At 39.4% G+C, this 19,554-nt stretch overlaps 1 protein-coding gene across 1 annotated transcript; it reads left to right on the top strand.

Moving 5' to 3' along the window:
• The first annotated feature begins 13,298 nt into the window (after positions 1 to 13,298).
• LOC149962917 (uncharacterized) lies at positions 13,299 to 19,081 on the top strand. Its single transcript, XM_090180249.1, has 2 exons — positions 13,299 to 13,353; positions 16,810 to 19,081. Exons 1-2 carry the CDS (start codon positions 13,336 to 13,338, stop codon positions 18,991 to 18,993), a joined length of 2,202 nt encoding a protein of 733 aa, XP_090036375.1. The 5' UTR covers positions 13,299 to 13,335; the 3' UTR covers positions 18,994 to 19,081.
• The last annotated feature ends 473 nt before the right edge of the window (positions 19,082 to 19,554 follow it).

Raw genomic sequence — 19,554 nt, 5'->3', positions numbered from 1 at the left:
TGGCCCCTCTCCGTTAGCCTGGGCCGAAGCCCAGTATCCAGCCCACACCTGACCGAAGTCGGAGGTGGAGATAGGACCATTTGGACAGAGCTAACATCTCCCAGTGCGCCACCGCCCTTATGGGTTACAAGATCCGGACCCCGACTCCCCGGTAAAGCCACCAGTTAGTGCACACTCCGACCCCTTGAGGGCCGTTGTATCCTGACAGTCATCCAAATCACCACACTGTTCTCCGTGCTGTCCGTGACTTTGAAAACGAAGGCAACTTGAATCGCAGATTCCGCGGACCTGGCAATGACAACATCAAAATGGAAGACACGCTAATCGCCTACTTTGTCGCCTACAATCGAGCAAGCATAAGATAGGCCTGCTCTGATTTGGACTTGTCAAAGTACTACGTTTGGAGTGTCCTTGACCGTCATAACTATCACCCATTTCGTGCCACGCTCCACCAAGCACTTTACGATGGTGATCAGCGACTTCGGCTGGATTTCTGTAACTGGTTTTATACTATGGCCGACGGAAACGAAGATTTCCTCCGTTTGATTCTTTTGTCCGTCGAGTGCTCCTTTTTGAGAGACGGCCCGTTCAACAGACAAAATAACCACATGTGGAGTGATGATAATCCGCACTGGGGATTTCCTCACCACAATCAGGTACAATTCCGTTTAAACGTCTGGGCTGGTCTTCTGGGAGATCGCGTTATTGGGCCATGTTTTAATCCGCGTTGACTCAATGGGCAGAACTACCTGGCCTTTCTACAAAATGAAGTCGCAAACGAGTTGGAAGATGTGCCATTAGTTGACGTCGAACGCCTTTGGTTCCACCTGCCCACCAAGAAAGACAAGTCGTGCAGTACCTTAACAACGAGTTCCCTGGGCGATGGATAGGCAAGAACGGTCCAGTACGATGGCCTCCGAGGCCGGACTTTTTCCTGTGGGGATTCGTCAAGGAGGAAGTGTAGAAAACGCCGGTCACTAACGAAGATGATCTACGGCAGATAATCCCGAACAAAAACCAATTTCATTAAAGGTTTTCGAGTACGCTCTACAACTTGTTGATTGAAAATTTTCGTCTACCACCTATCGTTCAAAAAATAAAAATTTCAAAACGGTGAAAAATTTCACGATTTTTCTGAAAATTCCAAATGAAAAGGGTCCTCCCCGAGAGAGTATATCCTGATAATTTCACATTTCTAGCAACTATAGTTTTTGAGAAAAACGCCTGGGCCGATCAAATTAAGACGCCCTGTATGAGGGCACGGTGGTCCTGTTTCCCGGCCTTTTGGGGCCCACCGGGGATCTCCGGTGTCAGCTGTTCCGGGTTATGTGGACTGCTGTAATCTCGTCGTTCCCCTTTAGGAGCTCTCTCCAAAGGGTTTGACTCTTTACCTTCGTAGGTAAGGTGTCGGCTGGAGTTGCTACAGCGTCCACTCTTAATCCCACTGCTGTGTGCGAAGTGGGAATTGGCCAACCCATTGCTGCACCTTTTGCTGGGTTGAGTGGTTTGCGTCAAAGGTCCGACAATCAGTAGTAGGGTACTACTACCCATGCTGGATTTGTCACCTGTCCGGGCTTGGGGACGCTGGCGTAGGGCACTATGATGATAGGCCTCCGATTGTATGGCCCCTGTTGCTAGGTACACCGGGCTTAAAATTCTGGCACACTTCTATTCTTGTAGTATCGCCCAACCACTTTTTCTTCTTCATATTATATACCCTGGTTTATAATGAAAATACCTGGAAAATGCTTCATCCGTCAGAACTATGCACCGTAATTTTATGTTTTATTTACTATTGTAAAATAAATAGTCGCAAAAAAAACGTTCATCGACGATGTTGGACATTTTGGTTGGGAAAACGATTTGTATTTCTAATTACTTAAAGATTTTTCAAATTATGTTACGCTTTCATTAAAAATTTTATAAACAAATCCAATTCTAGGTAAACCAAAAAGGCGCACAACTCAATTTCGGCGCCCCGGCAGTTGCCCGGGTTGCCCGGCCCTTGAGCCGGCCCTGGGCAACAACGTACCGTAGGTGGACATGGTTAAACCAAATTTAAGGCGTACCTCTGCCCCACTTTGTTCGAGAAAACACAATGTCTAAACCGAAGCTGGCTTGGCACGGAAATGCGTTCGACGGAAAAACCACAAAGAAAAAAAAATAACTTGTAAAAACAGTTCGTAAACCATCCGTCGCCAATTTATGTTCTGTCTTTCAGTAATCACACTTTAATGACGAACATAACAGACTTTAATGAAATATTAATTATACACCGGACTTAGGTGGTTTGCAGTTTTGGTTTTACATTTTACAAAACTGAATGCGCGGCTGCCAGTTATTTCCTAGATAATTACAAATACAAAACGCTGCAACAGTAACGCCATCTATACAAGTCTATTTAGTTCGTCTCCAATGGAACAAGCTTCGTGCAAAGTTGGTTGTTCTACATCCGCCTTGTCCACCATTTCCACATTCATGTCGTTTGTTTGTTGAAGATCCATCTGTTACCCTTTAAGGGGGAAGAATACAGTAAAAGCCTCTTTTTCGTTCAAGCTGAACGTTTCTGTTTTAACAATTACATAATTGAATTATATTTTTCTTATTAGGCTGAACCTTCCTCTAGTGCTTAAAATAATTTTGATAATTCTAATATTATTAGTTAACTAGATATAAGGTCCTAACTAAAGGGTAGTTTGGGCGCTTGCCCAACTTGCTTAGCTCCGGGGGTCCGAATTAAAGCGTAATAACTTAATTACTTTTAAATTTAAAATTGTCAAAATTATTTTAAGCACTAAACAAGAGGTTGGTCTACACTTAAATATTAATTTTATAAGTTAAAATACAAAATTAAAAGAGTTCAGCTTGAAATAGCGCGAAAGTAAACATTGGCCACTGTAGTCTTCCCCCTTAAAGAAACGTAAATCCTTTTTTTGTTATTTCTTTCACCAATCAACTCTTTCAATATTTGGGGACGTTTTATTCAACCTTGCGATTTATTAACAGCTAGGACTTGCCTGAGAATACGAATATTTTAACTCCTGTTCCTTTCTTATAGTACTCAGGGCGGCTACTTGCATAGACAATTTAGGTAACTTCGTTGTTTTTTTACCTTAAAATAAATAAATAAATTGCTGCATTTTCATCTGGTCAGCAGACGATTTTTGTTTTATAAATAATCCAGCAGTTTATAAACTGGAAAGGCGAATTAGGCGATTTTAAAAGGTGTACCAAGGTCCAAGGACGATATGCTCGAACCTCGCACACTACGGTAAAATACGTAAAGCCGAGGCTTAAGCGTAATAGTGAATTATAGCTAATTTCATTTGGAAAAAGGTATAATTTACTTTGCAAATAGCTCGTTAAAGGGCAACGCAAGTGAGCTGGCAAAAAAGAAAAAGCACCATGCTTTTCATCCCCCCCAAACCCCTCACTCGGCCTTGGCAGAGGCGGGCAGAGTCAACCGTAAATTTCGCACTTTACTGACTTTACACACATTTTGCCAGCTCACTTGCGTTGCCCTTTAAGCACAAATAATCGTGTTTGAACCAAAATAATTTATTAAAAAAAATGTTTATTCCCAGTATAATTATTTAAATCATTTTTATTTGAGTTTTCTAACTACGCGGGTTTATAAGCACTTCAATAAAACACCTTCAAGGAAATCGCTAAGAAGTAATATACACGAGAGCAAGGACCTGCAAGCTACTGTTTATTTGGTGCTTGTTGAAAACTTGAAATAATGGAGGTGGAGAAACTTCAAATTGCGCGTTAGGGTAATGAATGGGGAACGGAGAATTCAACCCAATTCGTTCCCACTGATAATTTCCAATTGCTCTTTAAGAATGCTCATTGCAAGTATTCGTAAAATAGCTTATTGTCAATCCCATTTTCTATAATAAACAGCATAGATAAAACTCAATCTGTCCATATATAGTGATAAACAGGTATGTAGATAGAGAAAGAGATTCAATGGAAATCCCTCACGACAGTTCTAAGTTTTATTTCGATCCAAAGGGAGTGTTATTTCATTTTACTCACTTTAAATGTAATCAGGTAAATTTACTTTTAATTTAAAATACCTCTATATATATATTTAGTTAAGTATAAGAAATATTTTAAGCTAGTAACGCGGGACTCACGTTTTCAACCAGTGTCACTGTCACAAGCTGTTAAAACAATATAAGCCTTCGTGGCTTAGCTTAAAATGATCTCCTCCAAGGCCCAATAGGCTTTGACGGTTTGAAACGAAAATGAACGCAGCGCCTCTCGTGGCGAGATCACGCGTAACTTGGTTAAAAGTTTTCCCTCGCCCCCATTGAAATTAATGTAAAGTTGGCGATAATTGAACGTTAATTAACCTACAAAATGATAGAAGAAATATTCAACTGGCAATTTTCCCGTTTATATGAACTTAAATTTAATATAAACTCGTCTTGAAAAATCGTTTATTGCTTTATAACATTCAAAAATAATATTTTTAACGCTGCTCGTCAATCGCTCGTACTCTATAGTGAGAAAATGTAGCGATCCCATTATAGATTTCTTCGTTCATCTTATTCAAAGCGTAATATTTGTGGTTGATTATCTCATAGAAAATGAAGAAGAATACCAACTCGGCCGATTTCTCGTCTCGGGGTACTTTAGGCCGATTAACTTTCAGTAATGATATGACTTAAGCTTCGTCAAGTTTAACCGTATATTAACCCAGGTAATTTTAACCTCTTACCCTCTATTCGAAAAAACTGCCTCGCGCCTAGTCAAAAGACTCTTAAACGCGCCTTCCCAATCGACAGCCATTACCTTACAGTCTACGGGGAGGGTGATGAAAAAACCGGATTTGGGGGTATGAAATTTCTGCGGTAGAGGGCTAGCTCGTTGGTTGTCTGTACGATAATGGCGGCGCCCAGTAAACGTTTCTAAAAAGAGTGTATAGCGTTTACCCACTTCCTGTCGGAACTCCGAAAACATTAACTCCATAGTTACCATGGTAACCAACTAAAGATAACACCACGGTCAATTTTCATGATCAAAGTTGGCCGTGATAGTAATATGGCAGCGACCGTTGGAGGCTGATTTTTCGGAGGTGACGTGCCTGAAGTAGGTTAACGCTTCGTTACAAAACCTTCAATCAGAAAGCTCTGAGGATTCGAATCTAGGGTACGGAGTTCTATATTATCTTTGCTATTAATGGAACGCGTACCCAGAATCGTAAAAATAAGAGGAAGTGACGTAAAACCAGAAAGTCTCGCATTTTATTAAATTCCCACTTAAGGGCCACGACCTTGTGCCCTTCAAATGGACTTAACTTTAAATGCAATCTGATAATCTTAAGGTTAAACATTTATTCCGGACCTGATAAGCATCCGAGGGGTAAGACACGCTGCGAACTCGGTGTACACTGCCGTACCTTTACAATGCTAAATGTAACTCGCGAACTCTTGAAAATATGTACCTTTAACAGTGCTAAATGCACGAACTCGGTGTACAGATTATCTGAGACTGTCTTACCCCTCGTAAGCATCTTCGTTATATATTAACATATGTAACATAATTACTCAAAAGTGTGTCTATGTATAACATTTTCATAGAAAATATTTCAATGAGATCTTGTTTCACTCTGAATATACGATAAGTGGACCCAAAAATAGAAAATTCTAATAATCCTGGCGCTATTGAAACGATTACAATGGAAAAGAAATCAAGTGATCGCGAGGCACGATAGATATATAGATTGTAAGTGTTTTTAAAATACTACCGTGAAGTATCCGTCGTCGTAAAGTGCTATTATTTTAAATCAATTAATAACCATGGTAAATAAATTCTACATAGCGATATGATTATAGATTGGCAGGCCCGTAGCCACGGGGGGTGGGGGCATTCGGGGACAATGCCACCTCAAAAATAAATGTTGCCCCCCACAAATGAAATTTTTAATTTCGTGCAACTAACTTACCAACACTTTAACAAAAATGCTTTTTTTGGAATACTTATGAATGGTTATGTTACAAAAGATATGATGTATTTATTTGGTCGGGTAGAGAACCGGGAAAGGGGAATTTTTACTGGCTTTCCCCCGATTGTCTCAAATTTACGTCTCTACATCTATGTCTGCGTTTCCAACAATTTAATTTAGATGTTTTTACCTCTCCGAGGGGACTTTGTACCCTAGGAGGGGTTATACAACCACCGTGTCTGTCTGTCTGTCTGTCTGTGGGTCTATCTGTCAGGCCTGCGAACGCGTTCACATTTTCGAGGCAAAGGGTAATCACTGCGTACGCAGTTTCTTAGAATCAGGGAAAATGTTTTTCCAAGAGCGCCCTCTTTTTGTCGTTGGGTGTAGTATAATTTTTTAATCGAACCCGAGCCCTCTTGAACGACAAGTGAGCGTTCAACCGCAGAACCACGGATACAGTTACGCTTCACCTGAAAATTAAAAACTCTTCCGAGGAGAGGTATATTTTGGCTTGCCAACTTGTTTACCTCGTTATCATTTCCCTCTTATCAATGTCCGCGTTTGTTATTTTAGACTTGGATTTCTTATCAACAGGGACATTTCGCCTTCCATAAAAAGTACAAAATGCTTATTCTCAACCCTCTACCGGCGACAAAATTATAATTTAAAAGTGCGCATGCGCGAAAAGACCAAGAATATTTAGTGACACCAGGAAATAATTTATTCATATACTTGGAATTTCTAAGGAACCCAGTGTTGCCAGATAGTGGGAAATTTCCCATATTGTGGGACCTTTTGGGGTACATTTTGGCTCTGTGGTAAAAAGGTATTTTTTTCTTCAAAAACGTTGATTTTGTGGGAATTTTCCTGTCTGGAGGTATTTATCCTATGTTTTTTTTTAATTTGACTATCAATAGAAAGCCATAAGTGGTATTACTCTAAGTACCCAAGACGCGCTGTTCTCTGGGACGTGTTCTCCCCCTTTTCGTGACGTCAGCACGTGAGGTGGTTCAGGGGGCCGTTGCGAGCGCGAAAACTCCTCGAGAGAATCGAAGAGAGAAAGATTTGAATTTTATTTCTGCTAGTGCCGCCCACTAGTGTGCCAAACGGGAATTAACGGGGCGGAGGGCTAGGTCCACGCAGTAGTTTTACCCAAAGACTATATAACGCTTCGCTTACTAGACAGGCGTGTTCCTAGGAAAAACCTGTTAACACCTCTGTAGCACTGTAAAAGCTGGGGTATTATTTGGACCCGCGGCTAGAGGCGCCACTAGTAACACAGCTCAAAGTAGGGGAAATTTTGGGCCAGCGTCGAGATGGAGCCACAATCGGTATGCAAGTTGAGCCATAGAACACGCCTGTCTAGTAAGCGAAGCGTTATATAGTCTTTGGTTTTACCAACCTTGGGTTAGGCCGTTTCTCTTGTATATGAGATTTTGGGGGAAAGAATATTTAGAACTATCCCCCTCTCCGCGAATCGAGCCGAGCCTCGGGAATCGAGAGAAAACTCGAGAGACGTTCGTTTTTTCTTCCCCGTCGGCTTTCTAGTAACCGAGCACTAAAGCGTAAGCCTACGACGGCAATGGTTAGCATTCATTTTAGTAGCAGGTATAGATAGTACTATTTTAGAGAGAGAGAGTTTGGCACACGGACAAGCATGGCCCCCATAGAACCCGTTCGAAGTTGGGTACTTAGAGTAATACCACTTATGAGAAAGCTAAAAATTATCTAGAGAAGTGTATTTTCGTGAATCTTGGGACTTTATAAATAATATAAAGGAGGCGCCTCCTAATAATCAAATTATTGGCCTTACAACCAAAATGTTTAGAAATTGTAATTTCAATAAAATTTAATTTTAAAAAGTTAATTTTCCAAAAATTTTGAAAATTATAGCATGTTTTCCGTTGAGTTTTCGTTGGGGGCGGGGCTAAATGGGGTTGTGGTATTCGTGGGAAATTTACTATCCAGCAATGGGAATTTCAACTTTCGAACATTGGCAACACTGAAGGAACCATTTTGGCGCCGTGCAGACAAAGCGCGCGAGAAACGGGTGAGGCTTAATCCTAGGAGTATTCAAGTGTACCTGGAGAAGAAATTTGTATTCCCCCAACCAATACACTCTTTTTTTGGGGAATTTGCTGGGCGCGTTCATGTTGAGATTACCGAAAGTACCTCGCGCAAACGTCAAGCTTTAGAACCTCGAGATACATTTTATAAACTTTGAAAATGCTGGAGTGTTGCTATTCCTCTTCTATATTTTATATGTTCAAACCCTTAATGGACCACGCCAGTGAAAATGTCTGGGAAGGGTCGGAGGTGGTTGCGCCTAGGAGGATTCAAGTGTACCTGGAGAAGAATTCGGGGGGCCACGGGAGAGGCTGCTCAAAGCCTCAAACCCTTGGACATAAAACTACAACGGAGTCATCTAGTGAACTACATGTATTACCACATGTTGAGGTTTTTTTTTCTTCTATTTCTAGTTTGAATTATAGCGGTTTTTTCTTCTATTTCTAGTTTGAGTTATAGCGGTTAGTTTTGGCCATTTTTGCCCGGTATAGGAACCGGATAAAATATTTTTATGGCACCGAGAATCGCTACGACAGTTGTCGAAGCAACAATATTTCCCCATAATTAAATTTAAAACTTAACATTCATTGCAACTTTCTTTGAAATTATATAGTTTTCTGGCAACTTTCTTCGACTTGGCTGAAACTAAAAACCGTTAAAGTTCGAAATACTGTCTAGCAGACGAATTTTTTGGTAACTCCTAGGTTACTCTGAAGCTTTGTAGGTGGCGCTAAAAACGTTATGTCCAAGTGTTTGACTCCCCCAGCGACAGCCGTAGACGAACCGCGAGGTATACACTCTTTTTCGCCCCCGCTTTTTAGCCGCCCGCTAGTCGTCTATTACCTGAAACCACCGGTGGGGGGTCTAGGCTCGGGTCTTTGGCCCGGTTCGAGTTAAAAAATTTGCGCCCCAATATCAGCGAAAATTTGCGAAAAATCATTTTATATTAAAATCCCAATAGTTAACATATTTTTATTACCAAAATTTGTTTTAACTAAATCCAAAAGTGACATAATTACTTAGTTCCTCCGTAACTCACTACCAGGCGTTATTTGTTGGTTTTAACTTCCGTCCCTCCCCAAGGCATACTTCCCTTCTCCCTTCCCAACTTGTATTTCGCTCGTAACATTCATTCAGAAATAGGTCCGATTGACACACTTTTGGTAATTATGTCATTTTCGCTAAAACCAATGTTACAAACAAATTTTTCTCGCCTTCATTGCAGCTAAATCGTTAATTATGTCGTATTAATTCAACTTTTTTGTAGTTTCATTTTCTTTCTTGCCTCATTACGTATCTTAAATAGTTTTTAAGAATTTACAATTTGCTAAATGAACGCTCGCCTGACGCCACTGTGACGGGAATAGTTAGAAAATTAGTAAAGCAATTTCAACGTTCGGATAAGCACTAACAATTCCACTTTTGTGCAATTAATTTAGTAATTTTAAATGTGTTGTATAAATAAGGTTCAAATTTCAAACTCCAAACTCTGAAGCGAGCTCTAATAAATCTAAATCGTCCTTGTATTCCAGTGCACATTTTTCGGCATATCGCTTCAGGTTAGGAAAGTAAGTGTCCACTTAAGAATTCAAAATCTTCTGAAATGAGGTTCAGCTTTTCAAAAAGCCATTTGAGCTGTGAAAGCATGGGCCAAATAATGATAAATCCAGGACATGCCTCTGGTACCTTCATACGTACTAAATCGGTCGTCCACCAAAAGTAACGGGCGGCCATAAGGTGCAAATAAAAAAAATTGGGAGCAAAATCAAGCAGAAATTTCCGGTTTCCCGAACGCCATCTTGTGTTGACTAAGTCGAAATTCGGAAATAAGTGGCGGTTGTAATTCGAAAATCCTGCCATATTGGCCCCTCATTTTTAGATTATGGTTAACGATTCTAGGAAAGTATATGTTTAATATTATATAATTATATATATTATACTAATTATGAACCTAGTACGTAAAAAAAAGTACTTACATGAATAACCACACTAGATATGATAACCGTGAATAAATATTCCGGGATATTTACTACGACAACCACGTGTATTATTTTTGAAAACTGCCCCTAAAAAATTTGCCCCCATAATGACGTAGGTCCGCGGTCGCGCATTTTTCCCAATAGGGGGCAATAGTGGTCGGGTGTTAGCGCTATTGGACGGGTTTTTCGCATAGAGTCATGTCCTGGATTTATCATTATTTGGCTCATGGTCGCAGCAAGGCTTAAAGCTGGTTTCACACTCGACGGAAAATTAGCAGCGTAAAGTTGAACGTTAGCGGTATATCGAATGGGAATCAATTTTCAGCTCGGCGTTTATTATCGTCTTTGCGGCATACTTTCCGTCGAGTGTGAAACCAGCTTAAATCATACCGGAAATTAATAGGGCGTAAATACCCCAAGACGATAAATCTACATTTTCTATCCAGAAATATTTGTAGTGTAATATAATGATGATTAAATTTAAATACTATCTACTAACAAGATTTTGTTCAAACTCGGGGGTTAAGTAGGCCTTAATGAATCATGAAAATTCCCAAAAGGAAAAGTTTCAACGGGCATTAGTTTTGCCACGGCAACCGAAAATGTTTTTGACAACACAAATTGGAAAATTCGTTACCGAAAAAAACATGGGATTTTGAAAAAAAATTAAAATGCAAAAACTAGAAAAGGATGATCAAAATTGACGAAACAAATTGATCAAAATTTTATAAATTTTTTCAATTTGATAAAAATAAGTAAAAATGCAAATTATTTGATAGAAAATTAATAACAAGTCGGACAAGGCCGTAATATTAGTTCCACATGGATGAATTAATTAATTATTCTCTAAGCCTTGGCGCGTGTCAAAAGGTTAAGCATTACGTCAGACGTAAGCTTCTTTATCTGTATTGTAAGTTTGAGCTCCGTATCTCAAATCCACTAGGAACTACGAAGAAAATTCGCATACGCTCACTAACCCTTGGCGCGGGTTAAAAGAGTTAAACATAGGGTCAGACTTCAGCTTCTTAAATGTATAAAAAGTTTGAGCCCCGTATCTCAAATCCAGTCAAGACTGCGTAAAAATGCTAAGCCTTCGTTAATTTAAAATTAAGTCTGGTAAAATATCCGCAATACCTATCCTAATACCTACATCAAGTTTCAAATCGCACGCGAATAGCGTTAAAATTAGGCCAAAACAAGCTAAGCCTTGGTTAAATTAAAATTAAGTCTGGTAAAATATCAGCAATGACCATCCTAAAAACTAAATCAAGTTTCAAAGATATTCCTCAAACCGCACGCGAATAGCGTTAAAATTAGGCCAAAGCATGCTAAGCCTTGGTTAAATTAAAATTAAGTCTGGTAAAATATCAGCAATGACCATCCTAAAAACTAAATCAAGTTTCAAAGATATTCCTCAAACCACACGCGAATAGCGTTAAAATTAGGCCAAAGCATGCTAAGCCTTGGTTAAATTAAAATTAAGTCTGGTAAAATATCAGCAATGACCATCCTAAAAACTAAATCAAGTTTCAAAGATATTCCTCAAACCGCACGCGAATAGCGTTAAAATTAGGCCAAAGCATGCTAAGCCTTGGTTAAATTAAAATTAAGTCTGGTAAAATATCAGCAATGACCATCCTAAAAACTAAATCAAGTTTCAAAGATATTCCTCAAACCGCACGCGATCAGCGATAAAATTAGGCCAAAGCATGCTAAGCCTTGGTTAAATTAAAATTAATTCTGGTAAAATATCCAGAATACCAACCCTGATAACTATATCAAGTTTCAAAGTTATACCTCAAACCGCACGTGAATAGCGTTAAAATTAGGCCAAAGCATGCTAAGCCTTGGTTAAATTAAAATTAATTCTGGTAAAATATCCGCAATACCCATCCTAATAACTTCATCAAGTTTCAAATTTATACCTAAAATCGCACGCGAATAGCGTTGGCAATACACGGCTTCGATAAGTAGTGTCACACTTATTTGTTACTTCTGGCCATCCACGGCTATGATAAGTAAGAGCCACACTTATTTGTTACTTCTGGCCATACGCGGCTTCGATACGACAATCACGCACTCTAAGTGTCACACTTATTTATATCTTCTGGCCATACGCGGCTTCGATACGGAAATCACGCACTCTGTGTAAGGCAAAAACGCACGTCAGCGGTAATGTGGTTTATGCGGCGCCCAAGGGCCCCTAAATTTTCTAGGGCACCGAAACCTGGCAAACCATTAGAGCTAAAGGAAATACGTTATTTAAAACATAAATTAAATTTTTAAGTCACTCAGTTGGGTAATAATCAGCGTGCGTAAATCAACGGCCACAATCGGAAAAGGGGGGCTTTTGCGCCCCCTGTTTCCACGACAGAGCTGAAACGTGCGCACATTGTAGAGGTATAGAGGTTATATAGATTAAAACTTAAACGGAATTTAAAAGTCAATCGTATTTAAAATTATAAGACTGCGTATTTTTGAAATAAGACTGCGTATTTTTGTTAAAAGTGCCTAAGGGGGGTCGGATAGAAGGGGCTGGCAAAGCGCCGCTAACTAAATTTAACCCATGAAACTTGGTTGTGCAGATAGTGGCAACCACATTAAGTATCCTTAGAAAAAACGGTGGGGTTATGTCACCACGTTCAAAAGATATGGAAGATGTTGCAAATGTGGACGACGACGACGACGACGACGACGAGGACGACGACGCCGACACTTCACAACATTCTAACGAAAACAATAGTCCCACTCTATATACATATAGATGTGGAACTAAAAATGTAATTTATTGATAAACAAGTCAGTCAAGCCCGTAATAATAACTCTCCTCGGAGGATATATCCAGGTGCCGTCACACACTACTATAACTGTATTTATTAACTATTATGCTTACGATGAGTGTCTTATTTGCAGTATAGCTAAGGAGTTATCGTTAGTTCTGTGGTAGAGTGCTCAACTGACTAACTGAACGACCCGGGTTCGAAACCTGGGTGGCGCATTTGTTTTTAATCAATAGAGAAATCGCTAAATTAGAATTTCTTACACGAAAACTTGTTCTATATCAATTAAACCAAAATTTCATACTCTATTAAATACGCTTCCGATAAAGCTGAAGGTCTTATTTTCGATTAAGCGTAATGATTGTCGGTGGTTCTGTGGTAAAACGTCCGCCTGTCACACAGGTGATCTCGGGTTCGAAACCCGCTCGATGCGATCGCAAAGTGATACTAAGACGAATACCGTGAACAATTGGTGGACGTTGAGATGTTGCCATAAAACTCAGTACTCGGTCCGTCCCAAAAGTCAATAAGAAGGAGTTGGAAAAACGCACCCATGACAAACGGCGCGACGGTAGGCTATAACGAAAAAAAAAAACAATCAACCAAACTCAACGCAATCGCAAATTTATCCGTTAACGCTTACCGTCACACGGTAATTTTGCCAACCTTTAAACTGCTAAAACGGTTATTCGACTGCGTTCGCAGTGAGCCAAGAAACTGCGTACGCAGTGATTACCCTTTGCCCCGAAAATGCGAAAGCGTTCGCAGGCCTGACAGACAGACACGGTGGTTGTATAACCCCTCCTAGGGTACAAAGTCCCCTCGGAGAGGTAAACAAGTTGGCAAGCCAAAATATACCTCTCCTCGGAAGAATTGTCCCTAGTGGTATTAATTTCTCGAGACGACCCTTAAAGATATCTCCGCAATTCAGAGTTGTTTACTAAAAACGTAATCCCGCCCGGTATAAAATTTTTATTTTATTTAAAATAATTGAGACGAAACAACCGAGTTTAATTTATTCAGAATATTAAAAATTAAGTAATTACAACAGTGAGTTAGACGTACTAAAACAATGCACAATCGAATTTAACTCTATTGAAAGGACCAATACCATCCAATTTCCAATATCATATTATGACTCGCACACCTAGGAAATAAATGACTGCATTAGGAATCGTAGATGTCCAAATATCCACACCAATAAAAATTAATTAACAAGAAGCGAAAAACTTATCATCACAAAGCACAAAAAGCCTCTTGATTAAAAGACAGCTCGTATATCAATAAATGACCGTAGACGGAATAGTTAGGGCTCTTTATAAATAAAATAAACGAACCCAATTGATGAACTTCTTAATCAGTCGAGAAAACGTTTAAAATAAATTACGAAGTAATGAAGACCCAGTTAAAAACCAGACCAACATAAGTGTAAGCGCACCATGTATACAACTCGATATTTTCTTCATAAATGAACAATTACGCAAAAGATAATAATATACGACCGTATCTAAATTATCTCTGATACGACTGAAAAACTAAATAAATTACAAACAAAATTAAGTCTTTATAATTTTTTTTCGTTAAAAAACCACATTAGGCCTTCACAATTTCATTCGTAAAAAAACCACATTAGGCCTTCAAAATTTCATTCGTAAAAAAATTCTAGACTTTATTAACTATTATGCTTACGATGAGTGTCTTATTTGCAGTATAGCTTGAAGTTATCGTTGGTTCTGTGGTAGAGCGCTCGACTGCCTAATTGAACGGCCCGGGTTCGAAACCTGGGGGACACATTTGTTTTTAATCAAATGAGAAATCGCTAAATTAGAATTTCTTCGATGCAATAATTTAAATCTTTCACGAAATCTTGCTCTATTTCAATTAAACCAAAATTTCATACTCTATTAAATACGCTTTCGATAAAGCTGAAGGTCTAATTTTCAATGAAGCGTAACAAGTGTCGGTGGTTCTGTGGTAGAACGTCCGCCTGTCACACAGGCGGTCTCGGGTTAGAAACCTGCCCGATGCGATCGCAAATTGATACTAAGACGAATACCGTGAACAATTGGTGGAAACCCTGCCATTGGATGTTGAGAGGTAGCATTACACTCAGCACTCGGTCCGTCCCAAAAGTCAATAAGAAGGAGTTGGAGAGATACCGCCCGTATATACAAACCACAAACACCACAAACTCAACACCCACAAACGTCATAACAACAACACAACATTGCCACCCTACACATAAACATTACAATAACGAAATAACCAAACTACTGAATTAAACCTGTCGTGACGGCGAGCGTTGATGAAAAAAAAACCACCAAACCAACCTCGACCGCAAATTAATCCGTTAACGCTCACCGTCCCACGGTGGTTTTGCAAACACGGTTTTTCGACTTTGTTCCCTAATTCCTAGCAACTGCGAACGCAGTGATTACACTTTGCACCGAAAATGCGAACGCGTTCACAGGCCTGACAGACCCACAGACCCACAGACAGACACGGTGGTTGTATAACCCCTCCTAGGAGACTTTGTCCCCTCGGAGAGGTAAAAATCTTAAATGTGATAAACATCAATTGTGTTTATCAAATTGATAGAATGAGATAACAAAACCAACTTGAAAAAATAAATTCATGTACATTTTGAGAAATTATTTCTAATGAGTAAGCTTATGTAAAAACCCAAAATTGCGTAATTTCGTTTTGATGTAATAGAACGAAAATTTTAAGAATTCAAAATACATATATTTCTAAAAAATGGCCATTTATCATTTTATGTGGTATTTAAATAAAATGCATGTGGTAATCATAATAAAAACAACCAAAGCATAAAATATCTCTGCAATTAATTATTATATCTATTTTTATCCATTTTTACCCATTTTGATAAAATTGACAAAATTGATCAAAAAGTGACATTATAATATATGGATTTTATCAAAGTTTATACCATATTATATTAAATATAACAATTTTTATTAATTTTATCAAAGTTAATCAATATTTTATTAAGTTTATTAAATTTTATGAAAATTAATTACTATTTCAAAATTTGGTAAAATTTTGTCAAATTTATCTCATTCTATCATATTGATTTTTATCACATTTAAAATTTTTTTATGAATAAAATCCATTTTTAATAATTTTCTATCAAAGCACTTGCATTTTTACTTATTTTCATCAAACTGAAAAAAAATTGATAAATTGTTGATCAATTTTATTTTTTTTTCCGTCAATTTTGATCAATTTTTTGTAGTTTTTACATTTTAAAACATTTTTAAAATCCCATGTTATTTTCGGTAAGGATTATTCCATTTTGAGTTGTCAAAAACCTTTTCGGTTGCTATGGCAAAACTAATGCCCGTTGAAACTTTTCCTTTTGGGAATTTTCATGATTCATTAAGGCCTACTCAACCCCCGAGTTTGAACAAAATCGGTGTGTTACACCTCGGGTAGTCTCCTTGTAAGTTTTTTGCATTAGTATAGGCATTTATATCAGTTCTGAATTAAATTATAAAATTGAGTAATGGCCCTGTGACGTTATAGAAAGTCACCCACGCTTTTTCCTTAAAAAAATTGCGCTTTCCAAAATAAGAAGCACTATCACAGCATCCAACGAGGAAAATACTTTGAATTGGTATTCGCCTCGTTCCAGTTGCTTATTTAACAAATTTCTGGCCAGGTTTAACACTCGATTCTTTGAAATAATGGAACTTGGCATTAATAAAATCACTGTACGATTTAGCACACTTCTGCTAGTTAGTTAATGCACTTTTGGAAATTGCTTCACCATTAACAAAACCAATGAATAATAAATTCACATTACTGGCTATTTCGTTGTTTTGGCCCGGTTTTTGTAGATCTAAAACTCTGAAACAAAGCATATTAGGTCCCATGTTGTATGTGACATTTTTGACTCAGTAAAGACCCAAAGAACACGCCCTAAAATTTATGACATACTTACCCTTAACACCCTGTATATGATGTTTAGAGATACCTCTAATAACGTTGATCATTGACACTTCAGATGGCGCCACCATTGAGAGTCACTACCGCTACAAAGGCTGAAGACGAGGATAAGTTGAGTACTGAACAGACATGGGTTTTGCACGAAGCTTGCTACGCTGGAGACGAACAGAAGGTGTTGGAAATAATTCGACCAAGAATTAATATCAACGCGAAAGACAGGGATGGTAAGACGCCGCTGGAAAAAGCGTTGGAAGGAAAGCGTGAAAGAATCGTCATGGAGCTGATACAAAGCGGGGCCGAGTACGAGAACTTGAATTTGATCCTACATTACGCCTTTCGAAACGACTTTCTGGACTTGGCCAGAATGCTCATTCGAAAAGGCGTTGATGTTGACAGCGCCGACTACGGAAACAACACGCCATTGCATAAAGCCGCTTCTAGAGGATACTTGGACATAGCCCGCCAGTTATTCGAGCAGGAAGCCGACGTGAACTACCCAAATTCAAGCGGTGATACTCCGTTGCATCTTGCCGTTGAAAACGGGCACAGGGCCATGGTCGAGTGGTTGATCCAAGCGGGAGCGGACGTAAACGCGTTAAATAACTTTAAAGAAAGTCCGCTTCATAAGGCAGCTCGAATTGGAAACTCTAATCTTGCGCTGCTTCTGATACAAAAAGGCGCCCTGGTCGATCGGTTCACTGTATGCGAACAAACGCCACTACTAATAGCGGTGTACCAAAAAGACTTGGACTTAGCTCGAGTGCTTGTACGAATGGGCGCGGACATTAACTTGTCACACTTTTACGGAAAAAGTCCGCTAGATGAAGCGATTTACCAGGGATCGTTGGACTTTGTACGCCTGTTCCAAAAGGAAAAGGTTGGCGGCAACCGTTCTAGTTCAAAAATGGTAAATCCGAAACCAAATGTCAATCAACTTGTTCGAAAAACCTCAACAAGCCTAAAGCAGTTACATAAAGAGGCTGTCCATGCTGACGATAACAATGGAGAAACCCCGTTGCACCAGGCTGCCGTCAAAGGTCTAATGCAGCAAGCTCGGTGGTTGATCGAATCTGGCACAAACGTGGACTTGAAAGACAAATGCGGTAGAACTCCGCTGTACCACGCTGCCGAAGAAGGTCACTTGAACGTTTCTCATCTGCTGATCGACCACGGCGCCAACATCCATCTAGGTTCGATGTTCAAAGATAGCCCGTTGCATGTGGCAGCTTATAATGGTCATGTCGATATCTTAACTTTATTAGTCAGTCGCGGTTGCAATATAAATCGCGTTAACTTTCGAGGAAATACACCCTTACACTCGGCTTCCTCCAAAGGACATATCAACGTAGTGGAATATCTTCTGGAAAATGGCGCCAATGTGAACGCGTTAAACAGAGCGGGATACGTCCCCTTACATTTAGCCGCTGCGAGCGGATTCCTCCAAGTCGCGACCCGATTACTAGAAGCGGGAGCCAACGTTAATTCTGGCCACGCAACTTTCAAAACCGCCTTGCATGTGGCGATACACCTTAAATACGATGACGTGGCCCTTTTTTTGATTGAAAACGGCTCCTACGTCAACGCCAAGGATGACAATACGGCCACGCCTTTGCACTTGTTAGCGAGTCGTCGATCGGAACTAAAACCCAACCCTTTCCTTGAACAATTACACGATTCAGGGAAAATGCGGGAAGTCGCCGAGTTATTGGTGAAGAAGGGCGCGGACCTGGAAGCGAGGGACAAAGAAGGAAGAACCCCCTTAGAACGTGCCATCGCCAAAAGGAACAAACAACTGGAGTTTATGCTGAGAGAAAAAGATCAAGTTTCCGTGAGCGAAAAATACTTCGACGACAAAATTCACCGTTTTGAGGAAGAAAGATCTGCCGACAAGAAGGAACTCGAGCGACTGGAAGAGAAGTTGTCGAAGTTGAAGGCCGCAAAAGCGTTGAAATTGGACAGCGGACGCAAAACGGAGTGGGTCGGTGTCTTGGAATCCGGCGACACCGTCGAATTGAAACGAGCCATTCAGGAATTAGAAACGACCAGAGAGAGGGACAGTGTCCGTATTGACCAGTTGCGTTCCAAATTACTTTCCTCTGAAAGTGGCGTTGATCCCGCTGCGAGAACGCACGAAGAGATGTCCACGGCCAACGTGACTGACTCGAACCTGACCGCGACGTCGCACGTGGCCGCTAAACCGGGAAAAGGACGTCAACGAAGGCAACGACGCAAACGACACTGACATTTCAATTTAATTACTAAAAGTTCATTTTAATTAATTCTAAATTGTTCTTTTCCGTTCTATATTAAATAATTTTTACTGCTTATAATGTGTAATATATGTTTATATATTTTCACAGGTTAGACTACTTTGGCTCAGAGATGGACGCTTATGAGCTACTCCCGCGTTTAGAGAATTTGAAAAATTCTACTTCGCGCCTACAGCGCCGGCTTGTGTAAAGTTTCTGAACTATAATCAACTATTGTTAAAATAATATTTATATTTAAAAATGGAGCGCCACCTATATTTTAAATTTAAATGTATCGTAGATAATTAATAAATTTTAAAATACATATTATCAAATTATATATACGGTAGCTCAAGAGTGTATTTATAATTAAAATTTATAAAAAAAATTATTTATAATAAATTAATTAGTACTGTTTATATACATTAGAGGGCGTACCAGTAGCATAGTAGAAAACAGGGTTGCCTACCAGAAGAACTTAAGAGGCTCAAAATGCTAGCACGTATCAAGGTTCCTAGAAAAAAGCTACGCTTACGTATGAAGGTACAAGCAGG

Source organism: Leiobunum rupestre, chromosome 1, assembly GCF_980474605.1.
Source record: "Leiobunum rupestre chromosome 1, qqLeiRupe1.1.hap1, whole genome shotgun sequence".
Classification (NCBI taxonomy): domain Eukaryota; kingdom Metazoa; phylum Arthropoda; class Arachnida; order Opiliones; family Sclerosomatidae; genus Leiobunum; species Leiobunum rupestre.
This window is presented reverse-complemented; position numbering and strand designations above follow the sequence as displayed.